Raw genomic sequence first — 20421 nt, 5'->3', positions numbered from 1 at the left:
CTACAGAAAATAAACCTCTGTAACACTTTCCCCATCTAAACTGCAAGAAAAATTAAGATTTATACGGTAATTTGTAATGTAATTTTCTTTTTGTCAAAATGGATTTGATCAAATTTGCGTCAAACAAAGTGTTGTTCAGGAACAGGTAACGAAGCCATGTTGTCCGTAGCTACCTGTGCCAGTATAGAAACTTACCCATTTCTAGTAAATACAACAGTATCACTGCTAGAAATCATGACCAAAAAGCAGATCAGAATTATTTTTTAAAAAGAGTAACTCAGAATTAGAGAAGGATTTCAGTCACATATTTACGGAGCAACCAAGGAATCTGAAGTTCAGAGCCAGTCCATCATCTGGTCGCATGCCTCAGAAGTTTTCCAACAATATGTTATTTCTCAAGGAGCAATACTGAGAAATCAAACTGTCAGTTCCTTGGACAACACAGATAAAACACAAAATGAAATATAAAGGACAGGCCAAAATTTCAAAAAGCCAAAGGCTGAAAGATTTATTGTGCAGGCCTGATATTTAAAAGTGCAGACAGCCACATCTGGAATAATCTTTGAAGTTTGGGGGATTTTAACTTCACAAATAACTTTCTATTCTTTCAAGCATAACTAATTTTTACCATGCAACCGGAAATGCATCTCAGGTGATATTTGCACATAAAATGTTTATCTGACAGAACATAAAAATCTTCAAATGGAGTTTTAAAGTTGACTGTAATTATACTGGCCCCACATCTGTTACCAAATTGTTTCAATGGCTGGTGCTCCTTACCCCCGGAGAGTCCATCCACCTCCCTCACCAGCCAGTGACGGGTCAGGACCGGCTTCAACCTCAACAGTGTCAACACAGAAGGTGAGCCACATCCACGTGATAAGAAAACAGGATGGCTGAGAGGTCATGCTTCATTATTCTACCCTGCTCTCTTGGAAAACAAAATAAGAAAATATTTACACAAACAGGAAGCTTAGCATCTCCTAATGATTGGAAACACATTGAGAGTGGTGTTGGTCCCCCTCGAGCACACCCTACACACCCGCATGCACCCCAGACACACACACGTGCCATAAATGGGGTAATATCTATAACAGAAGAGACAACTGGAATTAAAGGTTTGAGAAAGGTTTTAGGTGGAGTAACTCCTTCTTTGACATTAAATGGTGGAATGTTTCAGCCCGAACTAAAAGCCCATTAATGTTGTTGAGTTTTGGCTTCCCTCCAGCTACGTTAGATTAACCATAATAAGTTGCGAGTTTATGGACCTTTGCTCCCCAAATGTCTACCATGTTGCTAATTGCGTACATCTGTGGCTGGTGTTTTGATGTTTTGTCTCAATGTGCAGCTGTCCATTCTGTTTCAACAGCCTCTATTTTAATGTGGCATGAACCTCCGTTATCTGTGTCCAGCTCAGCCCTGCATGTGGTTTGAGATTCACCAGGAGACCTTGCTTTGTTATATCAAGTCTCAAATTCAATTTACAGTCCAGCACAGCTAAGTTCTTTTACTATTGATATTAAAACAAAATAAAATAGCCCACCCATTAAGTCTCCAGCTATTCAGTGGTTGTATTTAGACTGGAACACCTACCAGACACGTGCCAGGATTAATGTTTGTTCACGTTGGCACAACAAACTGATGTCTAAAAACAAAGAAGCATCTTTTTTTTATAGCACTTTATGAGCTGGTATGTAATATATGAAGGAAAAATATTTAGTTTTGTACTTCTTGCTGATATCACAGGCCCATAAAACCAATAAGTCACTCCACAGACAAAATCTCTGTTTAACTGAATTATTTTTACTTATTAAAAATTAAAAACTGTCAATGGCTAGTTTCTAATACGAAACCAATTTGCTAAAACAAAATATGATAATATATCAAAATAAAATAGTATATATAATCTGAAATGAAAAACTAAAAAAAATCAATGAAACCAGGTTCATTTGTCAAAAAGAGTTAGAAATCAGAAGTAATCTTTCCACTTGAAAAAATTTTTGGTTTTTTTTTACCTGTTTTGAAAAAAAAATGACTTTAGGACAGCTTCTTTACTGCAAAGGCTGTCTGATATATTGTAGGACGATGTCACTGCTGCACCTTCAGATGCAGACATACAACCTCGAGCTGAGATGTCACTGCCATGAATTTAAAAGGTTGACAGGACCTCAACCATCCACACACCTTCTGTGCAAACCATCAAAGTCGTTGGTTAGTTGTTCTTCCCTTTATTTGGTGGCTGTGTATGTTTCCTCTGTTTAACATGCGCTCGTCCACCAACTCATTCCAATGTACCTGAATTAAATGTTGCACGTTCACGTTGTGTATTTTTGTCTGTCTTCCTATGAACAGATTTTAAAACCCTGATGGGAGTTTAAAGTGGATTTTAAAGATTTTATTTAACTGTGCTCTCAGGAAAGGTTTGTGACACGGTCTTGCCTTTGTTTATATCCGATCTCCGTTGCATATACTAGTGCGCTGTGTCTTTCTGTGCCATCAGAGAAGGGATCAGCTCAAATGTGTGCTATGTGTTCGCCACTGAAACCTGATCTTGAGTAATTGTCAGGATAAGGCAAGGGATTGACCTCTGCCATGAACCATATTTTCTGAAACAACACACACTTAAGCCAGCTTTGAAATAGCCTCTCCTCCAGGACCAGAGCGGCCCTGTGAGGAAGGCAGTCATCAACGTTTTGGCGTATCTAAACAAAGCCTGTGGTAATTTCATTCGCTCACTCTTACATTCTCAGCGAACAGATAGCTGATGCCATCTGCTCTCCCTGACTCCGTCCCTCTACTGGCCATGACATCACATACCAGCAATGTGAGGCATGAGTTCATCTGGACAGGCCCACGATGTTCCCCACGAGCTCGTAAAGCAGGGCTTGTTTTCAGCTGAAGCGCTGTTTCTCATTCACGTCTAATGGAATTACTTGCCTTCTATTCATTTATTAAAGCACTTAATAAATCAATTCAAGAACATCTAGGCTTTTTCTTTTGACTGATGGACCTCAAAGCAAATGCAGTTATTGTTATTGAAAGCGAGCATCCAAGGCCACAAAGTTCCCTGTTTCATTGAGTGATTCGTGGAAAATGCTACATATTCATGTGGCATGTCATAACAAGTTATTTTTTTTATTAAAAGCTCGTTGCTAATGCCAAACAACACAACGCAAAGCCCCCTGCAATAATGTCCGAGGGTGTGCTTGTGTCTTTGGTGTTGTGACAGCTCGGATCCTGCAGCGTTGAGCTCACATTCCTTCATCCCGGATCCCCCAAGGGTTGGCCCTGCCTCTCCCAATAACTGCCCCAGTGTGAGGGAATCAGGCAGATGCATGATTTGGCAGATGGTAGGCAAGTCCATGGACAAATGACATCTATGTCATGCAAACTGTCCCCACAACTGGTGCTTAAGAGCAGCAATGAATGAGCATCAGAATTCCTGACTGCTCCGGCCTGAAAAGTTGGGAATCTGGTTGAGAAAACTGTGTCGACTTCTTTGCCGTAAGTGTGGTGGTGCAGGGTAATTGAATTTGGATCAAAGACATTCATGTCTTTCAAAAAGGTTTAGAGGGCTGCTCGGTTTTTAGTAATAACAGAAACGCTTCCGGCGTTGACCTCCACTGCCCCCTTGTACCTCTCTCTCCTCCACGCCGCCTTCAACCTGAAATCCCTGCTTTGAAGGCTCAGGCTATTGCAGTTATTCAGTCTGACAGAGAAACCAAAAGTTAAAAATATTTTTGGGCAAGGAAAACAAAAAAAACTTAACCTGTAACCTATTCCTCCTGCAGTCCAGAAGAACATACTTCTTAAAATCAAAGAGCTGTACCCGACATGTAAGTAACACATACCAAAGACAATGAATTATCAGATATCAAACATTAGGTTTTTCTCTTTAGGTGCAAAAAGGACGTTTGATGAAGTTACTCAGGAAATTAAAGAAATTTACTCTAAACACAAAATATGACCGAAACATACATTAGTTGCCGAGAAGCTGCTGTTTAGTCTCGTAATAACTGGTGAAAGTGTGCCCCCTTGTGTTTGAGACTATCTTTACATGAAAACATTTTTCATCCCTGCTCTTCAATCTCTCAATAGTGTTTGGAAAGAATAAAGAAGGAATGAAGTTTACATACAAGTCAAAATAATATAATTACAAAAAGCATTAAATACACATTTTTCAGGCAACCAGCAAATGATCAACATTTGAATTCCCAAATTAACACCTTTCTATTTACAAATTACCTGATGTGTGTGTGCAAAGGCTGCATGTGATAGAAATTACTTCTTCCTTCCAGATAGACGAAGGCGTCCAACAGTGGATGAGAACCGCAGCACCGACCTCTTACGCAACGAGAGACGTGTGTCTTTTTCCGTGTCTGTGCCTGCATCCACTGAGGACACAGACCTGGAGGACGAGTTACGATGCCCCAGCGACGCATCACTTGTGCATCCACTGTGGACACGTGGAGACGCCTGTGGAGAGACTGGGCATGATTGGGCCCCGTTACCATGAGTGAGTTGATTTCCTTTTCCAAGTCCCTCCAGGTGGGCCTGGAAAGTACAGGTCTGTTGTTCCAGAGAGAGGAAACTCTCCTGCACCTTATCAAACTGAAAGGAGAGATTTTCAGTCTTGGTGGGTTTGGAAACCTACTTAAACCTGTTTGTTTACCGGGCTAAGTTTAGCGTACCTGCTCCATGTTGGACTGAAGCAACAGCTCTGGCCAGATGGACTCACCACTGCTGTTCACATTGTTGCTGATATAAGTATGACTCCAGGTTAACTCCTGTGGGAAAGGGTGAAGGGGATTTCTGGGTGAAGACAGCAGGAAACATCAGAGCTGATTTTATTTGTGCATGAGGAGAGCGTTACCTGCAGAAGTTGTGTGCTTTCCTTCAGATGAGCCTGGCAGGACTGAAGTCTGTTCCTGTAGCGACCCAAGACTGCAAACAAAGTCTTTGACAAACACACAGAGTACTTTGAACGACACCCAAAGGAAAAGAAAAAAAAATCAACTCAAATTAAGAGGCCAATTTTCGTTCAAAGAAAATATGTTAGAATAACAGAATAAATAACATCAAGCAAAAAAGTGAACTATGCCACCTTGAAATATCTGCAGAGACGCCTCCACACCTGCTTACCTCTGCGTCTGTCTGGGCCGAGGCCACGGCCACCTGGCCTTTGCTCCCCTGTTTTGTTAGCGTGACACCAGCATGCAGCTCCTCCAGCTGAGCCCAGAGGTCATCGAGGCCCTGCAGCATGTCCTTCACACTGGCCTCAAAATCCCCTTGCACCTGGACGAGAGTATTCAGGGACACTATCCTACCAGAGAGGAGACGGTGATGTTAGTCCAAATGAACTCCGCTTTGAAGGACGCACACTGTATGGACTCGAGATGCTGAACCTCACCTCTGCTGCAGATAAGTCCAGACGAGCTTCAGTTTGTTTGTCAGTGTAGAGCTTCGGTCTACCTCCTCCCTTGTCACCTCTGATGCAATATCAGCGTTCTCAAGTGTGTGAGCCACTAGCTACAGTCAGAAGAGGTAATTGAAAGCCCGGTTTTAGTGTTGGTTAAGAATGGCAGAAATGAAAGATAGAAGGAGACAAAACATTTTCTCTCCTCTGTCAGTCTGGTTAATTCAGCATACAGATGACTGCACCTCTGTGAGTGTTGCCCGCGGCTAGAATATCTGTAAATTCCTGAGTGTAAGGTCTGATCTCTCTAATATTACAAACACACTTTACACTGAACTACAAGGGAGATGACAAATACTGCTAGAGGCTGATGTATGTGGTAGAGGGAGGGTTTTTTTTTTTTTGTTTCTGTAAGGTGGTTTTTTTCCCTTTTACCTCCAGTGTGGAGAGCAGAGCCTGAATGTGGGGCACACTCGGGTCTGGCATGGGCTCCTGCAGCACACACAGCAGCAGGCTGTCGGCCAGGGCGAGAGTCAAGGGAACGGAGAGGCCTGAACTCGTTGGCTGGGACATCCTGGAGAAATGAGAAGACCATAGTGAGTGTGCACATTCAAAAAGATAAGGCTTTTTTTTTCTTTCTTTTTTTAATATTCTTTGATAATTTGTCACTTTTCTTTCCAACATTATATTTTGTAATCTCAGAAATTATTAAAAAAAAAAAAAAAAAAAAAAAAATTGTGATTGCCCCTTACACGTATGTGCAGGTATACATCAGGGAAATAAAAAAATATCTAATAGCAAACTGGTGTGAGGACTAAGATACTAGTTTTCCCCTTGAGTATGTTGAATTGTCATGTTGCTCCTCAACAGTGGATATAGCAGATTCAAACATTTACATCTGAAGAGTAGGGCAACGTGGTTCATGTGAGGCAACAAATTGCTATAAGTTGTCTTTTTGTCTTGTATGTCTTTCCACTTTCTCTCCATGGTCAAAAAGTGAAAACATATAGTAAATGAAGAGGTTATGTTGAAAAAAATGAACCCTCACCATGAATACTGGTTATTCCTGTTTCCAGTCACATCCTCTTGCTGTTTCCTTGGTGGAGGCTCCATCTTAAATGAAAGCAAAGTCCTTAAATAGGCATGTCACGATTAAATACACCAACAAAGTGAAGTAAGTCCCAAATTTATGCAATTGCGCTCACCTGGATCTGTCGTGGCCGCAGGCAGCACTTCAGGGCATGAATGCAACCTCCCAGAACAATCCACAGCAAAGACAGCAGCAGCAGCCTCCAGCACACATCCACGAGCAGCACAGACGGGTGCAGCAGTGCCTCCAACTGGCACACTGACCACACTACACCCGCTGGGGCAAAACTGTACCAGGGTCGTAAAGATCTGATAGTCTGAGACCAAAACGTGTGTTGAGACCAGCCATCAGCTGTTGTTTGATTTGAACTGAAATTAAGTAATAGAAAGAGATAGACACCAAACAGTGGTTGAAAAAAAAATAACACAAAGAGGGAGATAGTTAACTGAAAAATATGCAAATGTTCCTTTTAATTAGCACTCAAATTTGAGCACCACTTTGAGCAATTATTCCTACACGAGTTGGATATTGACTAAAATTGAAAATAGATTTTTCAGCAACACGTGACATAAAATGGAAAGTTCTACATTTCTTGTGCTTCTTTTTTCATGATGCTGGTATCTTTGAAAATCTGAAATTCTCAATAAAGTTAGAGATTTCAAACAATGGCTTGCCAAACATGCACTGATAATGATGGACTAGTTGTGTCCAGCTGAGTCAAAGAGGTTAAACTCGCACCATACTAGTTAGCAGTCCCTTCAGATCCTTTAGCCTGGTGAAAAAATGGTGAACAGATTATATTGAACCCTGCCATCACACATGCTGACAGATATTTGCCTAATAGAGTGGGGGAAAAAAAAACATTCACTGTAGAACCATCATCATCATCACTCAGACTTCTCCTCCCTGTAGCAGCAGATACTAAGAGACCTGACACTCAAATTTGATTCAAATAAAGATCTAGTAGGTAAAAAGCACAGAGGTCTGCCTACCTCTGCAGTTTTCGTCTCCTCACGGCAGGTTCTCCCTCCCCGTCTTTTACGTCCTCCATCCATTTACAGGCCCAGTCCCGGCCCACTCTGTCTCCCTGTGCTCTAACCCCCTGACCTTTGAGGTGAGCGACTGTCAGCCGAGGCATGGGAGCAACACGGATACAAACATGCTGGTTGAACCTGCGGTACAACCATTGTGTGAACAACATAGAGCTCATTGAAGTGGTTGAGTCTTTAACACGTTAAACTGGTTCCACCAGAAGACTTGTTTTATTTAGGTAGTGGCTTTGCCTTCATTCTGTTCACATGCAAGAATGTGTTGAGAGGACAAGCCCTGCACCACCCAGGTGAACCGAGGGCCAGAAACCATCCCTCCCCGCCACTCTGAGCTATTGTTAGATCACACCATGAGAGCAGCCTGTTGTAATCTGTGTGGCAATGAGTCTACTGGAGGTGAATGGATGGGAGCCCATATTTAAATCATTACTGCTCAGACATAATTCAAGTTTAACACTGTCTGTTTTAATTGTAATGTTTAACGAGCGCAGTTTTAAGATGATCTGGAACCCATTTCTGCTTTCTGAGGACACGCTGCCCTCTAGCAGATAGAACAAGAAAAACATTCCCACAAATCAAGACTCAATGAACCTGAACCGGCCCTATCAAAGTGGGCATAATTTGTTCCCAAGTTAAGCATGTTCATGACAAAATGAACAGTCGCAGATCCTAAATAGACCAAACCAAAACTAAACGAATAATTAAGATCATGAAAAGCCTAATTTTTAAAAGAAAAGGTTTAATTGTTCCTTTTTTTGAAATACTCATTTTAGTATGAAAGTTACAGGTGTTGTTTTGGCTGAAGGACAGCCTCACTTCTTTGGTCCAGCCCAGGATCAAACCGATGACCTTCGACACCGAGTTCAACTGGAGCAGGACACTCCTTCCCTCTTCTTCTTCCTCCATTCCCACAGAGAGGATTGTGCAGTAGCCTTCTCGAGGCATTCAGGGGCGAAATGTGCTGCCTCGTGTCAGAAAGATCCAAGACAGCAGCACCAAACTACCTGCACCATATGATTGCCTTCGCAATATTCAGTAGAATCAAAAATCCAAATCAAAGTCTGCTTTCCATATTAGGTATGGAATAAACAATGATGAATGCCGATTGCTTTTGAGTTTCAGCTTATTGCAAAGAAAGTTTTTTTTTTTCCTTTTTTCATGGAAGGGCACCCACAAAATGATCCACCACTGTATATTTACAGAGTCCAAAATAAATAAAGTAAGCGAAGGGCCACACTTATGAATCGTTGAAGATTTAAAAACTTATAGTGATGAATTATGTTAAACTACATTTATTTAATTTACATTTAACTAGGCTTTAACATCTATGCTACAACTCGCAGAGCGCTATCAGAGATTGTAGATTTTAGCACTTAGGGGGACGAACACAACCAACACTCCTTGGACAGAAGCCGAAATAAACTATTATAATATTTGATTTTTTTTCAGAATTTTACTATTAAAACACAGGTGCAGTGGTCGTGACAAAGACAAATAATTATTGGTAAATAATTCCTTCTGAGTTTTAGAAAATTAGGGATAAAAATTCCTCCACATTGCAAAAAGGAAATTAAAGCCCAAAACAATGACATTAGATGTCAGCAACAGTATAGTAACATTCATGGTGTGAGCGTACGGACAAAGATGCCTTGTTTTTGACATTTTATAAAATGTCCATAATTTCTTTTAATTTATAAATACTATACTTTAGGAAATATCTATAACATTACAAATATGTAAAGTGGGCATTGAAATCTGTGAGGACTGAGCCTCCCATCACTCACTCAGTTTCAACAGTTTCCCCGAAAAAAAAGAAAAACAAATCTAGACAGCCCAGTGCGTGTATTCAAAACAAGTGTTCATATTTGTTTAATTTAATTAAACATCCTGTTCAAAATCAAAACTTCACATCCTTTCTGTTGACTAACTTTTTTTTTTTCTCCACAAAGTTCTGTCATTTTGCAATGCAGCGCCTGCTTCAGGATCATAACACTTTACAAACACATAAAACTGTGCTGCTCCATTTCATCTCTGTATGTACATAAATCTATATCCATGTGCATGTGACAGTGTACTTGTTCGCTCGTGTGCATACGAGCTGCTGAGGACGACATGCAGGGTCAGTCCGTGGGTCTGCGCTGGATTTGCAAAGTTCATCACTGTCCAGTTCAGGGTTTTGTGATGTGCACTTCACTCGTGCCGCTGCCGTTGGTGGTCGTGGTGATGATGTACTGCGTGGTGGTTTGCTGATTGGTCGGCTGCTGCTCCAGATGTTCGGTGTGGGCCTGGGTGGCGCTCTGAGGAACACTCTGTTTTGTCTCCAGATCACTCTGACCCTCAGAGATAACGTAGTGCGTCTACAGGGATGACAGTGTGCTTCGTCACAGAATAAAGGCTCACGTATCATTTCTAACCGTCTAGGATGTAACTCCTGTCTGGCACCAATACTGACAGGTTTCTAAAATATGTGAATGCTGGGCAACAGTTATTTATTTCTACATTTTCATAAGTAATGGAAGAGCAAATTTATCTTCTCAAATGTGCTTCATCAGACTCACTTAACAATCAGGTGACAGATTACAGGTCTGTACTCAGAAGACATGTATTTTGTCTTTTTCATCTAACGGGCATTGGACAGCGTTTACTCACCGTTTTCACCTGGTTGTTGTTGACGACTCCAGTTGCAGGGGTGCTGGTCTCAGCTATCACATACTGTGCATGAGGTAGAGCCATCATCTGGATCTCAGATGCTGGAATGGTAAGACGTTACATGTAAACCTGACTGGTAATCATACAGTATCGAGACAATAAAACAAACAGGTCCTGAGAGTGGAACAGGACTCACGGTAGCCTCGGTAGTTCCAGTTTCCAGGTATGTACGTGTGCTGCACCGCCCCCTGCGGCTGGGTGCTGCTCGGCTGGAGGGTGTGGCTCTGAGCTAAAGTGACGGGGGTCAGCTGGGCAGGGCTCAGCTCCTGATTGGGCTGCTGGGAGGTGGGACTTAGAGGTTGACCAGTGACCTGAAGGAGGGAGAAAGGATAGTTGATGAAGTGTCCTGTTTTCAAGGTTAATCATTTTGAGGATTGCGGGATTTCATGAACATGTAGGAAGACATCTCTGACTTTACTAGCAGTTTCAAAACTACCCACTGGCCTTAGAGACTATAAATATAGAATGAGATTTGAGTTTGATTACTTCGAATTATTCATCAACCTAACAGTAGGCTGTGGGTTTACCTGGGTTGCACTTTGTCCAGTGCCTGAGGGCTCAGATACTTGGATGTGTTGAACCTGGATGGAGTGCTGACTGTAGCCGTGGGGGTCATGCAGCTGGCTCACATCTACTGTTGGGTGCTGGGAATGGGGGGAGGATGCCTGTGGAACAAAGAGAAAGTGACTAACACTATTTTACTTGCCCACTAAATGTTCAAAATACACCAGGAAGTGAAAGGTAGTTTACCAGACAAACCTAAGAGGCAAAGCAGTAATTTACTGCTTGTTATTTCCTTCCCTACATATAAGTGTCAAACCCTCTTATCTCTTAAAGTGAGCCACATGAGAGAGACAGGCGAGTTAAAATCCTAAAACAAGATGGAAAATGTAATTAGGGAACGCGGAAAAATAGTTCTTCTTTTTTCCTTCAACTACTATGATGTATAAACTCATGTTAAGTCCTACTGGCTGCAGGGAGTAGACTTGTGGTTGCACCAGGAAGCTCCCAGTTATTAAATTGTATAATTGTGGTTGTGAGGCAGGATGTTGTTGTGGAAAAAAAAAAAAGAACCTGCGTAGATCTGATCTTACATCTTACCGGAGCGACCTGGACCACCTGCAGCTGAATGTGCTGCGGCTGGGACAGGCTGCCTCCTGCCTGAGAGACGGGGATGTACTGGATCCTCTGGTAGTCTCCCTGCGCCGTTCTGTAGTCTGTGGTCAGCGTTTGAGAAAGTTCTGTCATGGCCTGAGTGAGCAGATCAGTGGTCTGTGGAGAAAATAATTCATAGATACAGTTTATTATATTGTATATAAACTGAAACTTTCATTGTGTTCCTCCGTAGTTTATCGACATTCATTTAAGAATCACTTTAACTTATTGTTATTCACTATGAGTGATGCTATGCTGAATGTGACATATATTTTGTCAGCGTATTTGGGCCATGTCCTGTTTTGAAAAGGAAACGACGAGGGAGAGGGATGACAAAGGACAGATGTCCTGAAACACATGAGACACATGCGGCCCAACAGGACATCAGGGACCTGTTGATGCATTATGTAACTTTGTTCCCTGTATTACCGATTTTACTCGAATATAATAATATGTTGAGTCCAACATATGTCTGTAAGATTGAACAGTATCCTTTCTTACCACGACAGCCTCCGCTGTGGTGCCATCTGCACTGATGACTGCAGGAGTGCTACTGATTACAGCTGTTGTCAGAGGCGTCTGGATGCTGTTGGCCATCTGGGCAAACTCCGGATGTTTTTTCCTGATGTGCTGCACCATCTTAGTCTGAGAATCAAGGGCACAGAAAAATCCTTTTTTATTCAAAATGACTGCCAGCACAGTGCTGCAATCAATCTCAGTGAGAGCAAACATCTTCCATAAAGCTTCGCACTGACCTTACTGCTGTACTGTTTGGCGCAGTGTGGGCAGCAGACCGGAGCAGTGGCGATGGTGCCAGTCAGCTGAGTGTGTGTGCTCAACATGGGGTCCGGCTCACCAGGAGCGGCCGGACGCAACTTTCGGATGCTGGGAGGCAATTCTGCCCCTGGGTGGTTTTTCAGTATGTGAGCTTTCCTCTTACTGGCACTCTTATACACCTGCAGAGAGATCAGTTTCTGAAATAGACTCACTGACAGACTGAAAGCTGCACTCCTCTGATCAGATCCAGAGTTTGTCAAGTAAAGCAGACGTTTGCATGTTACATTAAGTATATATGTTCCCAGTGACACTGGATTACACTCACTGTGAACAGAATGGGGGGAACAAACCTTGTCACAATACTGGCAGAAGTAGTCCCTGTTGGGCTTGATAATTGGCAGCGTTAGCTCAGGCACATCATCGATACGCATCTCTGGATGACGCTTGGACAAATGATTAACCTGTAACCAGAAAAATAAAGCTAAGCGTACCGCAATTCAATATCAACTACAAATCTGTCTGTGGAGTTGCAGCTCACCAGCATTCCTCTGCGTCTGAATCCCATCATGCAAACTCTGCATTTGAACATGAAGCTCTCGAAGTCGGTGGTGGGCACCTTCAGTTTGAGGGCTTTGGAGCGATGGATGCGGTCAGCCTTCTTGGCCTCTCGGTCTGGATTGTGCATACGCTGCATGTGCTCCCGCAACTTATCTTTTCTCTTAATGTCACAGAAAAATAAACATCACATAAGAACTGACATATTAAAAACAAAAACTAACGCTGTTATCCCTCCGTGTTGATCTTACCTTAAATTGTTTGCCACATGTTGAGCACAGGAAGTCCTTGCGGTCAGAGTGGCGCAACATGTGCAGACGCAGCTTGTCCGGTCGGCAGAAGGCCTTTTCACAGTCTGGACATTGGAAGATCTTTTCTGAGTGGTAGCAGCGTATATGCTTCTTCACCTAAGGATGACAACATTTTGTAGTCTGAGACTGTGAATGTATTTATACGCACAGTTTGTGTGTATGTGGTCACAGGAGCATCAGGCAGCTTCAGGACTGTCTTGTAGCATCAACCTTCGCCATTCTTAGCAATTATTTTCATCCGTGTCTCCTCTCATGTTTTTTGTCTTTTCTTTAAAAGAGGCTGATTGACCTGTTACACGATTAAAGAGACCAAACTACTAATTGAAGAAAACAGTCTGCTTGAAATAGAACTATAAACCCTGTATAGTTGCTCTAAACTCACAGTATTAACACGGTACGTTTACTAACCTGGATGAAGTCAGTAAAAGTCTTCTTGCAAGAAGGACAGGTGAAGCAGCCGTCCACAGCATGCACCCCGACGTGGTCTCTGAGCAGGTCCAGCCTTTCAAAGGTTTCTGGGCATAAGAGACAAGAATAGGAGCGGTTCTCTGTGTGCACCAGTAGATGGTCCTCAAGGGCCGAGTCACTCATGAAGCTCTTGCTGCAAATGTGGCAGGAAAAGTTGTAGGCGTCCCGACCGTGGACCCGCAGGTGCTGATCCAGCTTGTCCTTTTCCCGGTAGGCCTTGCCACAGCAGGAGCATTTAAACGGACGGAAACTCTTCCTGATGAAAAGATGCTGCAGCGCTGCGTTCTAAGATAGAAAAGAGAGCAAAAGAACAATGGCAGAAAACCCCCATCGGTATTGTCTGAAATGGATCTGCAGAAGCTGATAGATGCAATGGAGTGTGCAGTACAAGCCATGTCCTCAGATGTCACATTAACACTAAGACTGTTGAAAATGACAAAAACAATCTTTGAATTTTGTGCTTTTTGCCATCCTCCAGCTTCCACCTACCTGCACATCCATCTGTGAGGGAAGCACGCATTGAGGAAGAGAGACACATTGTTGTAAAGCAAAGTACAGCCACTATGACACCAAATAAACAAAATCAAATAAAGTGTTTTATTTCAGTAAACAGGGAGTCCCCAGTCTTACTCGTATCCTTTTGGCACGACGCATGTCCTGTGACGTGACACGAGTCTCTGATTGGCTGCTCTGTACCGGGTCCTCCTTTAGTGGAACAGGCAGGTCCGTACTGGAGGGCGGTGTGAGGGACTCTGGGACCGGTTCCCCAGCAGCAGCTATAAGCTGACCCTCTGCTTCAGTCCCAGCCTCTGCCTCCGCCTCCGCCTCCGCCTCCATCTCCATCTCCATCTCCATCTCCACCACCTTCAGCCCGTTCTGAGCTCCTTCAACATGCTCCTCCATCGGCTTCTCCGATAATTCCAGCATTTCCTGATAAAAACAATCATTGCAAAATAATCATTTTAAAAATAATTATCTGGTCAGAAAAAACTATTTTAGTCCTTGTGTGTTTCACTGTAGCTTTATCTGTCAATTATCTTTTCAAGTAATATTTGATCTTTAAAATACATCCGATCTGTGTAAATTATCTAAATTCTCAACCTTAAAATTTCTCTAACTACCAACTAATCAGTTAACCATCACGTAATATATTTGTGTTCCTTACTGTTGTCTTGTCCCCACCGGTGTCTACCGGTTGATCCAAACGTATGAATTTAGGTGGGCGTCCAGGTCTTCTTCCTTTACCAAATCTCTTCCTGGCTCTTCCTCGGCCCCGGCCTCGGGATCTGAGTGAGGAGAGTCAAAGTAAACGGCTCAATGTGAGCTCGAATGTGGTCGAAGTAAAAGGGCAAACATGAGCTGAGTTGATGGAAAGTGGTTTCACCTGATAACAGAGTTCAACTTGTCGTCATGCATGTTGAGATGTTGCTGGAGTTGTTCCGAGCTCACAAAGCGACGGTTGCACTCATAACAAGGCCAGTTCTTCTCTTGCTCCCGGAGCACTGACGAAAAACAAAGAGGAAGTGACAACAATTGATTACGACAACTGACATGTTCTAACCCTGCAGCAGGTTGTAATTGGACAGAAAGGCTGAGACGTGGTGTTAATATCAAGCAAAGTAAGAATAGAGTGCCGAGACTCACCTTTTCTCTCTTCTTCTGTAACATCATGGATCTTTTGATTTACAAACTCTGCATATGACGCTGCATACCACACCTGCGGGAGAAAATCTCATTAAAAACACAAACTTCAGTCGCTTATTCAAATATCCTCTTTTTCACTCTCCTTGTAGCTCAAGTTTCTGCTGTTTCTGTGGCTGCACCACACAGCACTGACCTTAAGCTCCTGCTTGGGTTGGATGTTCTTGATAGTTGTGTAAAATATCTCGGAGCCGTACTGATAGGCCACCAAGTTCTGCTCCAGGTGATTTTGAGCAGGTCGTACAAACATCATCCAGTTGCAGCTGTCCTCATCAGAAAGGTCCAACCACGCGTCATCAGATTTCTCTCCACCCTTCTCTGCATCCAGCAGGCACAGCTGAGACATAAGGCAAAACAAGGTCAGAAATAGAATTGAAATATTTGTCCACACATATAACATCCTCCTGAGTTTGCACTTCTCAATCACAAAAATACATTTCTGTTGTTTTCTGTTAGAATGCTCTAGTTAAAATCAAAATTCTAATTATTTGTAAAGTGTAGATTACAGTGTGATTACTATGGGAGTCACAGTCTTCAAGTCACTTCCTCCGGCCAAGAAGTATCCCTACCCAATATCACAATGTCTTATGCACCAAGGTGTCACGTATAATGGAATAAAGTCTCTTTACAATACAAAAAAAATGCCAGAAGATGGATGTATTTCAACATTAAAATCTACTGTGCTGCTGGATTGTTTTTATTTTGCTGTACACCAAAATACCAACTGCTAAAAAGATCAGTTTCAAAGCAATCAACCAATTGAAATCCAATAGAAATTAGTCCAGCACAGTGTCAACTTACTTTCAAGTGAATGTAGTCGTCCTGCAGTCCACTCTGTGGAACCAGTGATCCCTCCACGGGACCAAACTGTGTGCGCTTTGGGATGCGCCTCTTGGAGAACACCCCACCCAGGAAGCGATCGATGTAGAGGACGAGCGGCAGGCTCGCTCTTGCCTTAGACAACACCGGCCGGTTGGGGATGGGGTGCAAAGGGCCGTGCTTCAGACAGACTGAGGGGTTGACGTTATTACACTCCTCGCACCCTGAGAGGACACAAAAAGGACACATTTTTTCATCACCATAATAGAGTAACCTGGTCTTAGTGTTAACCGACTGAGACTTCATTTGTAAAAATATAAAAGAAAAAAAGTTTTTCATCTCAATTTAACGTTAATGATTTATCCATTTAAGTATACAGATATCTTTTTATGGCCCAGTTTGTGTAGTGTGCAAATTCAAAACAGAACATCTGTAATTTCAGTGATAAGGACTCTTTACTTTTCATCATCTACTGTCTGCTCTACATGAGTGACAGGCTTGACAGACGACTGCGGAGGGGTTCACTCACACAGGCTGTGAGGGTTGAACGATTGAGGCTGACGTGGCTCCCAGTCATCCATTTCAGAGTCTTCGTCCTCATCTTCATCGGAATCATCTGTGGAGTCTGTGGCCCCGAGGGGACTGGTGGGAGGGTCTGCGATGTCAGCCATGGATGTGAGCGAGTTGGAGACTGACAGCTGCTCCTGTGTGTGTGTGTGTGATGATTTCACAAGAGTCAGTGTTCACTCAGCTGCTCTGTTTATTTTTATGCAGACAACACTCAGAAATTGTTTTGCTTAAATCAGTCCATTGGAAATGGAGGTATGACATTGTGTAAACGCAACATTTTAAAAAATCGACTTGTGTTTCTACTATTTGCTAGAATATGTGCTAAAAGAGAGAACAGACTCGTGTTTTTTTTTACTTGTTGGGAAATCTAAACCGCTGCAGACAAACACTGTGTCCTCACCTGGGAAACTGGCTCCAGGATAGCTTGTGGACCGTCGGCTACGTTACTGAGAACATGCAGATTGGCAGCATTCATGTTCTGCCCACTGGGCAGCAGAACTGTTACCTACAAATGAGATGCAGTTGCTTTATGGGTATGTAAAAAAAATAACAATGCAGCACACAGTGAGCGTGCATTGCGACAACCGCTGGTACACTTACCTGCTGAGTAGTACCATCCTGCTGGATGTAAGCCACTTGAGGCTGATCACCAAAAACAGTCTGAAAGACAAATGAAAAACAAATCACGTGAACATGTATTTTTACAGTTACAGATCGAAATGTGAGCTTAAAATATTTTCCCTTAAACAAGACCCCTTCTCACCTGAGTGCCTTCTGCAGGATGTATGTAGACCAGCGTGTGCTCTGCAGACTCCACCGAGGTATAAGAGTTCCCATCTGCGGTATAAACCACCTGCTGCTGTCCCCGGTCCGCCTGGTCTCCACTGTACACAATCTGAGCCACAGTGCCACCTTCAAAATGCACCTGCAACACATTTATGCACAACACATAAGCTTCTGACCACCTGCAAGCATCGTGACATCCACATAACTTTTGATGGGTACTTGGATGGTCCCACTCCTTTCTATTCACCAGAACTATAAAAGTGAGAGATGCATTTGGGGAGACAAAATTTTTCCTCGTTTAATGTTATTAAGCAACTTTCATCTGTTAACAACTTGTAACTCTAATCTAACAGTTTACACAAAGTTGAAACAGGAGGGTAGACCTGTGTGGTGTTGCTGGAATCATTGTTAGTTTGATTCCACACAGTTGAGGGCTCCTGCTTTGTCTCCATGGCAGCACAGTCACAAACCACGTCACTGATCACCTCTCTCCTCTGGCAGCCAGGGACACCTGCAATGCACACAGATAAAAGGATTTATGTGATTTTAATTGGAGTCACAAAACATAGTGTTTGATAACAGGTTATAAAAAAAAAAAAAAGTAAAATACAGGTGGCTGGTTTTGGATTTGAAAAAGAACGAGACTGACAGGTCATAGATGGTATCAAATCATAGTGCAACACAGATTTGATGTTATTTCTACATAAATGTGGATATGCCTGGGGATATTTATGAATGGATGCCTCTGCTGTCACACCTATTTATCAGTGTCGTTTTATATACTGGACTTCATCTGTGTCGTGGAAGCTGTGTGGCACTGCAGCAGCCAACCTCTGAGCGGCGAGGCACTGGAGTCAACCCCGACACACGCCATCTGAAACGGAGATTTTGACTCTCCGGACACAGCTCCGCCCGGCTGACAGGGCATGCTGGCCAAAATAAAGCAGCGTGCCTCTTCGTGTGCAGAGCGCTCACACGGGACTCCCAGCGGGGGTACGGAGCAAAAGGCGGTTCGCTCGAGAGGCCGCCCGGAAAACGGCGTCTAAATACAACCGCAACCGAAGGCAGGAAAAACCACGGTGAAAAATCAAGACTCTGCAAACTCATTCACAAATCGAGTTGGTATAATCAATAATAAATTCAATTCCCCCCTATTTTAACCCCGCAGGTTCTCGGTCCCAACCGGACCATACCACAAAAACCTGCGCTGTAGAAACCCGGGCATTTACTGCGCCGCAACATGAGCATTACGGCCATATAGTCCTCATGTAAGGCCGCACATTGAGACAAACATTTGTTGTCAAACCGCATAGCACGGGCTGCATTTTGACATTTTTAACAATAGTGGTTTGGAAGCGCTAAAGGCCCGTATTATTTGGGAAGACCCACCCGTCCCCCATTTCTAGTTGAGTCCAGCCCTTCAAGTCTGCCGTGAACAAGGAAGAACGGGCTCCATTTTGGGTGGGACTAACAACAACTGCTCCATCCGAAGAGACCTACGGGGAAAATATATATTTTCTACCGGCACACACGCGCTAAAACAACCCACACGTTTAATGTACATCAACAGAAAGACTACGGAGCAGTCACGCTACAGAAGTGCTCGTTAATCAATCCCCGGGTTTCTTACATTTTGTAGAAAACGTCCAAGTTGTTCTTACCTCAGAATGGTAGCTGCAGAGATGGCTGCATTGCATATATTAACATAATCTGCCTAGCAACACTCAGGAGCGTGGCTTCTGATTGGTGGTTTGTTTTTGTTTTTATTTAGGAGCAAAAGAAACGGAGGCTTTTTAAAACATGTTTACAAAAAATTTGACATATTCGGCGGCTTTCTATCAAATGTTTGACGACTCAATATTGTCAACGCTAACGTTTGTTTAGTGATAATTCTTAACTTTTTAGATGCTGCATTTCCAGCCAATCACAAAATTTATATCCTGAGCTCGTCCAATTGAATTGCATGTTCAAAGAGGTGTTTTCTGATCGAGACCCATATTTCCTTTTAGCATTTTACCATGTTTTAAAATATTTTTTATATTTGAATGGAAAAAAAAAAGGTTTTCTTTTAAAAGACAAAAATTAGAGTTTTCTAAAAAAAAAATCCGGTTTATATTTTCAAATTATAGTGACCAAACCAATAAACAAAACAAATCGTCATGAAAATATTGTGTTAAACTTAATAGCTACAAGGGAACATTCTTCAGCTAAGACATTGATGCTTATTAATATTTTCAGATTATTCTGCTACTTCTGTTTGTTTCAGTTGTGACCGGGTATTTTGAAGGTAATTACCGGAAAAGTTAGTAGTCTGCCATCTCTGCGTTGATGCTGACTTGTGGACTTTGATACACAGTTCCTCAGCATGGCCACTAGAGGGAAACAAACTCGTGGTTCTACAGGTCTGGTAAATACAGAACTATGGATTTTTCTTCAAAGAAAATTCAAGGACAAGCTTTAAGTCCACCTACGGTACAAAAAGAAGCAAAAATAAAACACAACAAAATATCTCTCTATCCGCTATCTCTATAAGTCCTTCTTTCAATGTTATTCTCCTTCGGTTTTTGTAAAAAATGTATTGTGTTGTAATCTATTTTTAAATGGATAAAACCCACACTCAGTCCTCTCTCAATATCACGTTAACAAGGTGAAATTGTGTTTTCAGACAATTTTCCAAATTGAATATAACTGAAATGTCTCTTATAAAAGCATGGAGCTCTTCAGTTTGTGGTCAGTGGCATCCTGTTTGCTTTAATTATCCCTGTGCTCTGTCCAGAACTTCATTTCATTGGAGTCCAGTGGGGCCAATTTAATTAATTGGATACATCTGTGTATATAAGGTGCCACAATCCACATTTAAGGACAAAAAAATAAGCCATTAAGTCCAAGGACATTGCCGAGCAATGTGTGTAAAACCATTTTGAAACCTTTCAGTGTTTCTAAGAGCATAGTGATCTCAATAATTGTGAAATGTAAGGAGGTTAAAAGCTCCAGGTCTTTTTCTAGAACTGGACA

At 42.5% G+C, this 20421-nt stretch overlaps 2 protein-coding genes across 5 annotated transcripts; both read right to left on the bottom strand.

Annotated features, from left to right (window-relative positions):
* Window positions 1-528: 528 nt before the first annotated feature.
* LOC138634227 (uncharacterized) lies at window positions 529-7636 on the bottom strand. Its single transcript, XM_069720990.1, has 9 exons — window positions 7499-7636; window positions 6622-6874; window positions 6465-6529; window positions 5852-5990; window positions 5411-5529; window positions 5143-5323; window positions 4874-4957; window positions 4692-4787; window positions 529-4611 (listed from the first exon to the last, which is right to left on the bottom strand). Exons 1-9 carry the CDS (start codon window positions 7555-7557, stop codon window positions 4282-4284), a joined length of 1326 nt encoding a protein of 441 aa, XP_069577091.1. The 5' UTR covers window positions 7558-7636; the 3' UTR covers window positions 529-4281.
* Window positions 7637-9396: 1760 nt separating this feature from the next.
* Window positions 9397-19093, bottom strand: prdm10 (PR domain containing 10). 4 transcript variants are annotated; one of them, XM_069720977.1, is made up of 23 exons: window positions 19068-19093; window positions 17790-17917; window positions 17384-17545; window positions 17221-17280; window positions 17021-17125; window positions 16580-16754; window positions 16033-16274; window positions 15368-15568; window positions 15175-15247; window positions 14915-15032; window positions 14696-14816; window positions 14142-14460; window positions 13471-13808; window positions 13003-13158; window positions 12735-12914; window positions 12547-12657; window positions 12175-12375; window positions 11921-12064; window positions 11366-11536; window positions 10792-10929; window positions 10401-10575; window positions 10205-10305; window positions 9397-9912 (listed from the first exon to the last, which is right to left on the bottom strand). In XM_069720977.1, the coding sequence occupies exons 2-23, from the start codon at window positions 17856-17858 to the stop codon at window positions 9724-9726; spliced, it is 3549 nt and encodes a 1182-aa protein (XP_069577078.1). In that variant the 5' UTR covers window positions 17859-17917; window positions 19068-19093; the 3' UTR covers window positions 9397-9723. The 4 variants fall into 4 exon arrangements, with proteins under 4 accessions (XP_069577078.1, XP_069577079.1, XP_069577076.1 ...); XM_069720978.1 differs by lacking the exon at window positions 19068-19093 and adding an exon at window positions 18796-18811; XM_069720975.1 differs by lacking the exon at window positions 19068-19093 and adding an exon at window positions 18238-18295.
* Between the last annotated feature and the right edge of the window lie 1328 nt (window positions 19094-20421).

This window comes from Brachyistius frenatus, unplaced genomic scaffold (assembly GCF_029030835.1).
Source record: "Brachyistius frenatus isolate BFR_SWC_R1_liver_20210118 unplaced genomic scaffold, ASM2903083v1 Contig_254, whole genome shotgun sequence".
Taxonomy (NCBI): Eukaryota; Metazoa; Chordata; class Actinopteri; family Embiotocidae; genus Brachyistius; species Brachyistius frenatus.
Note: the sequence above shows the minus strand (reverse complement) of the source record. Positions and strands in the feature narration are given on the sequence as shown.

Excerpts from the sequence above, each read along its gene's own strand:
- LOC138634227 (XM_069720990.1), bottom strand. The coding sequence starts at position 7,557 with ATGGAGGACGTAAAAGACGGGGAGGGAGAACCTGCCGTGAGGAGACGA. Across the intron at positions 6,875-7,498 it reads AGGAGACGAAAACTGCAGAG|TTCAAATCAAACAACAGCTG; the intron begins GTAGGCAGACCT and ends ACTTAATTTCAG. Across the intron at positions 5,324-5,410 it reads TGGACTTATCTGCAGCAGAG|GATAGTGTCCCTGAATACTC; the intron begins GTGAGGTTCAGC and ends CCTCTCTGGTAG.
- prdm10 (XM_069720975.1), bottom strand. The coding sequence starts at position 18,280 with ATGGCGTGTGTCGGGGTTGACTCCAGTGCCTCGCCGCTCAGAG. Across the intron at positions 17,918-18,237 it reads CAGTGCCTCGCCGCTCAGAG|GTGTCCCTGGCTGCCAGAGG; the intron begins GTTGGCTGCTGC and ends TGTGCATTGCAG. Across the intron at positions 16,275-16,579 it reads GTTCAACCCTCACAGCCTGT|GGTGCGAGGAGTGTAATAAC; the intron begins GTGAGTGAACCC and ends GTGTCCTCTCAG.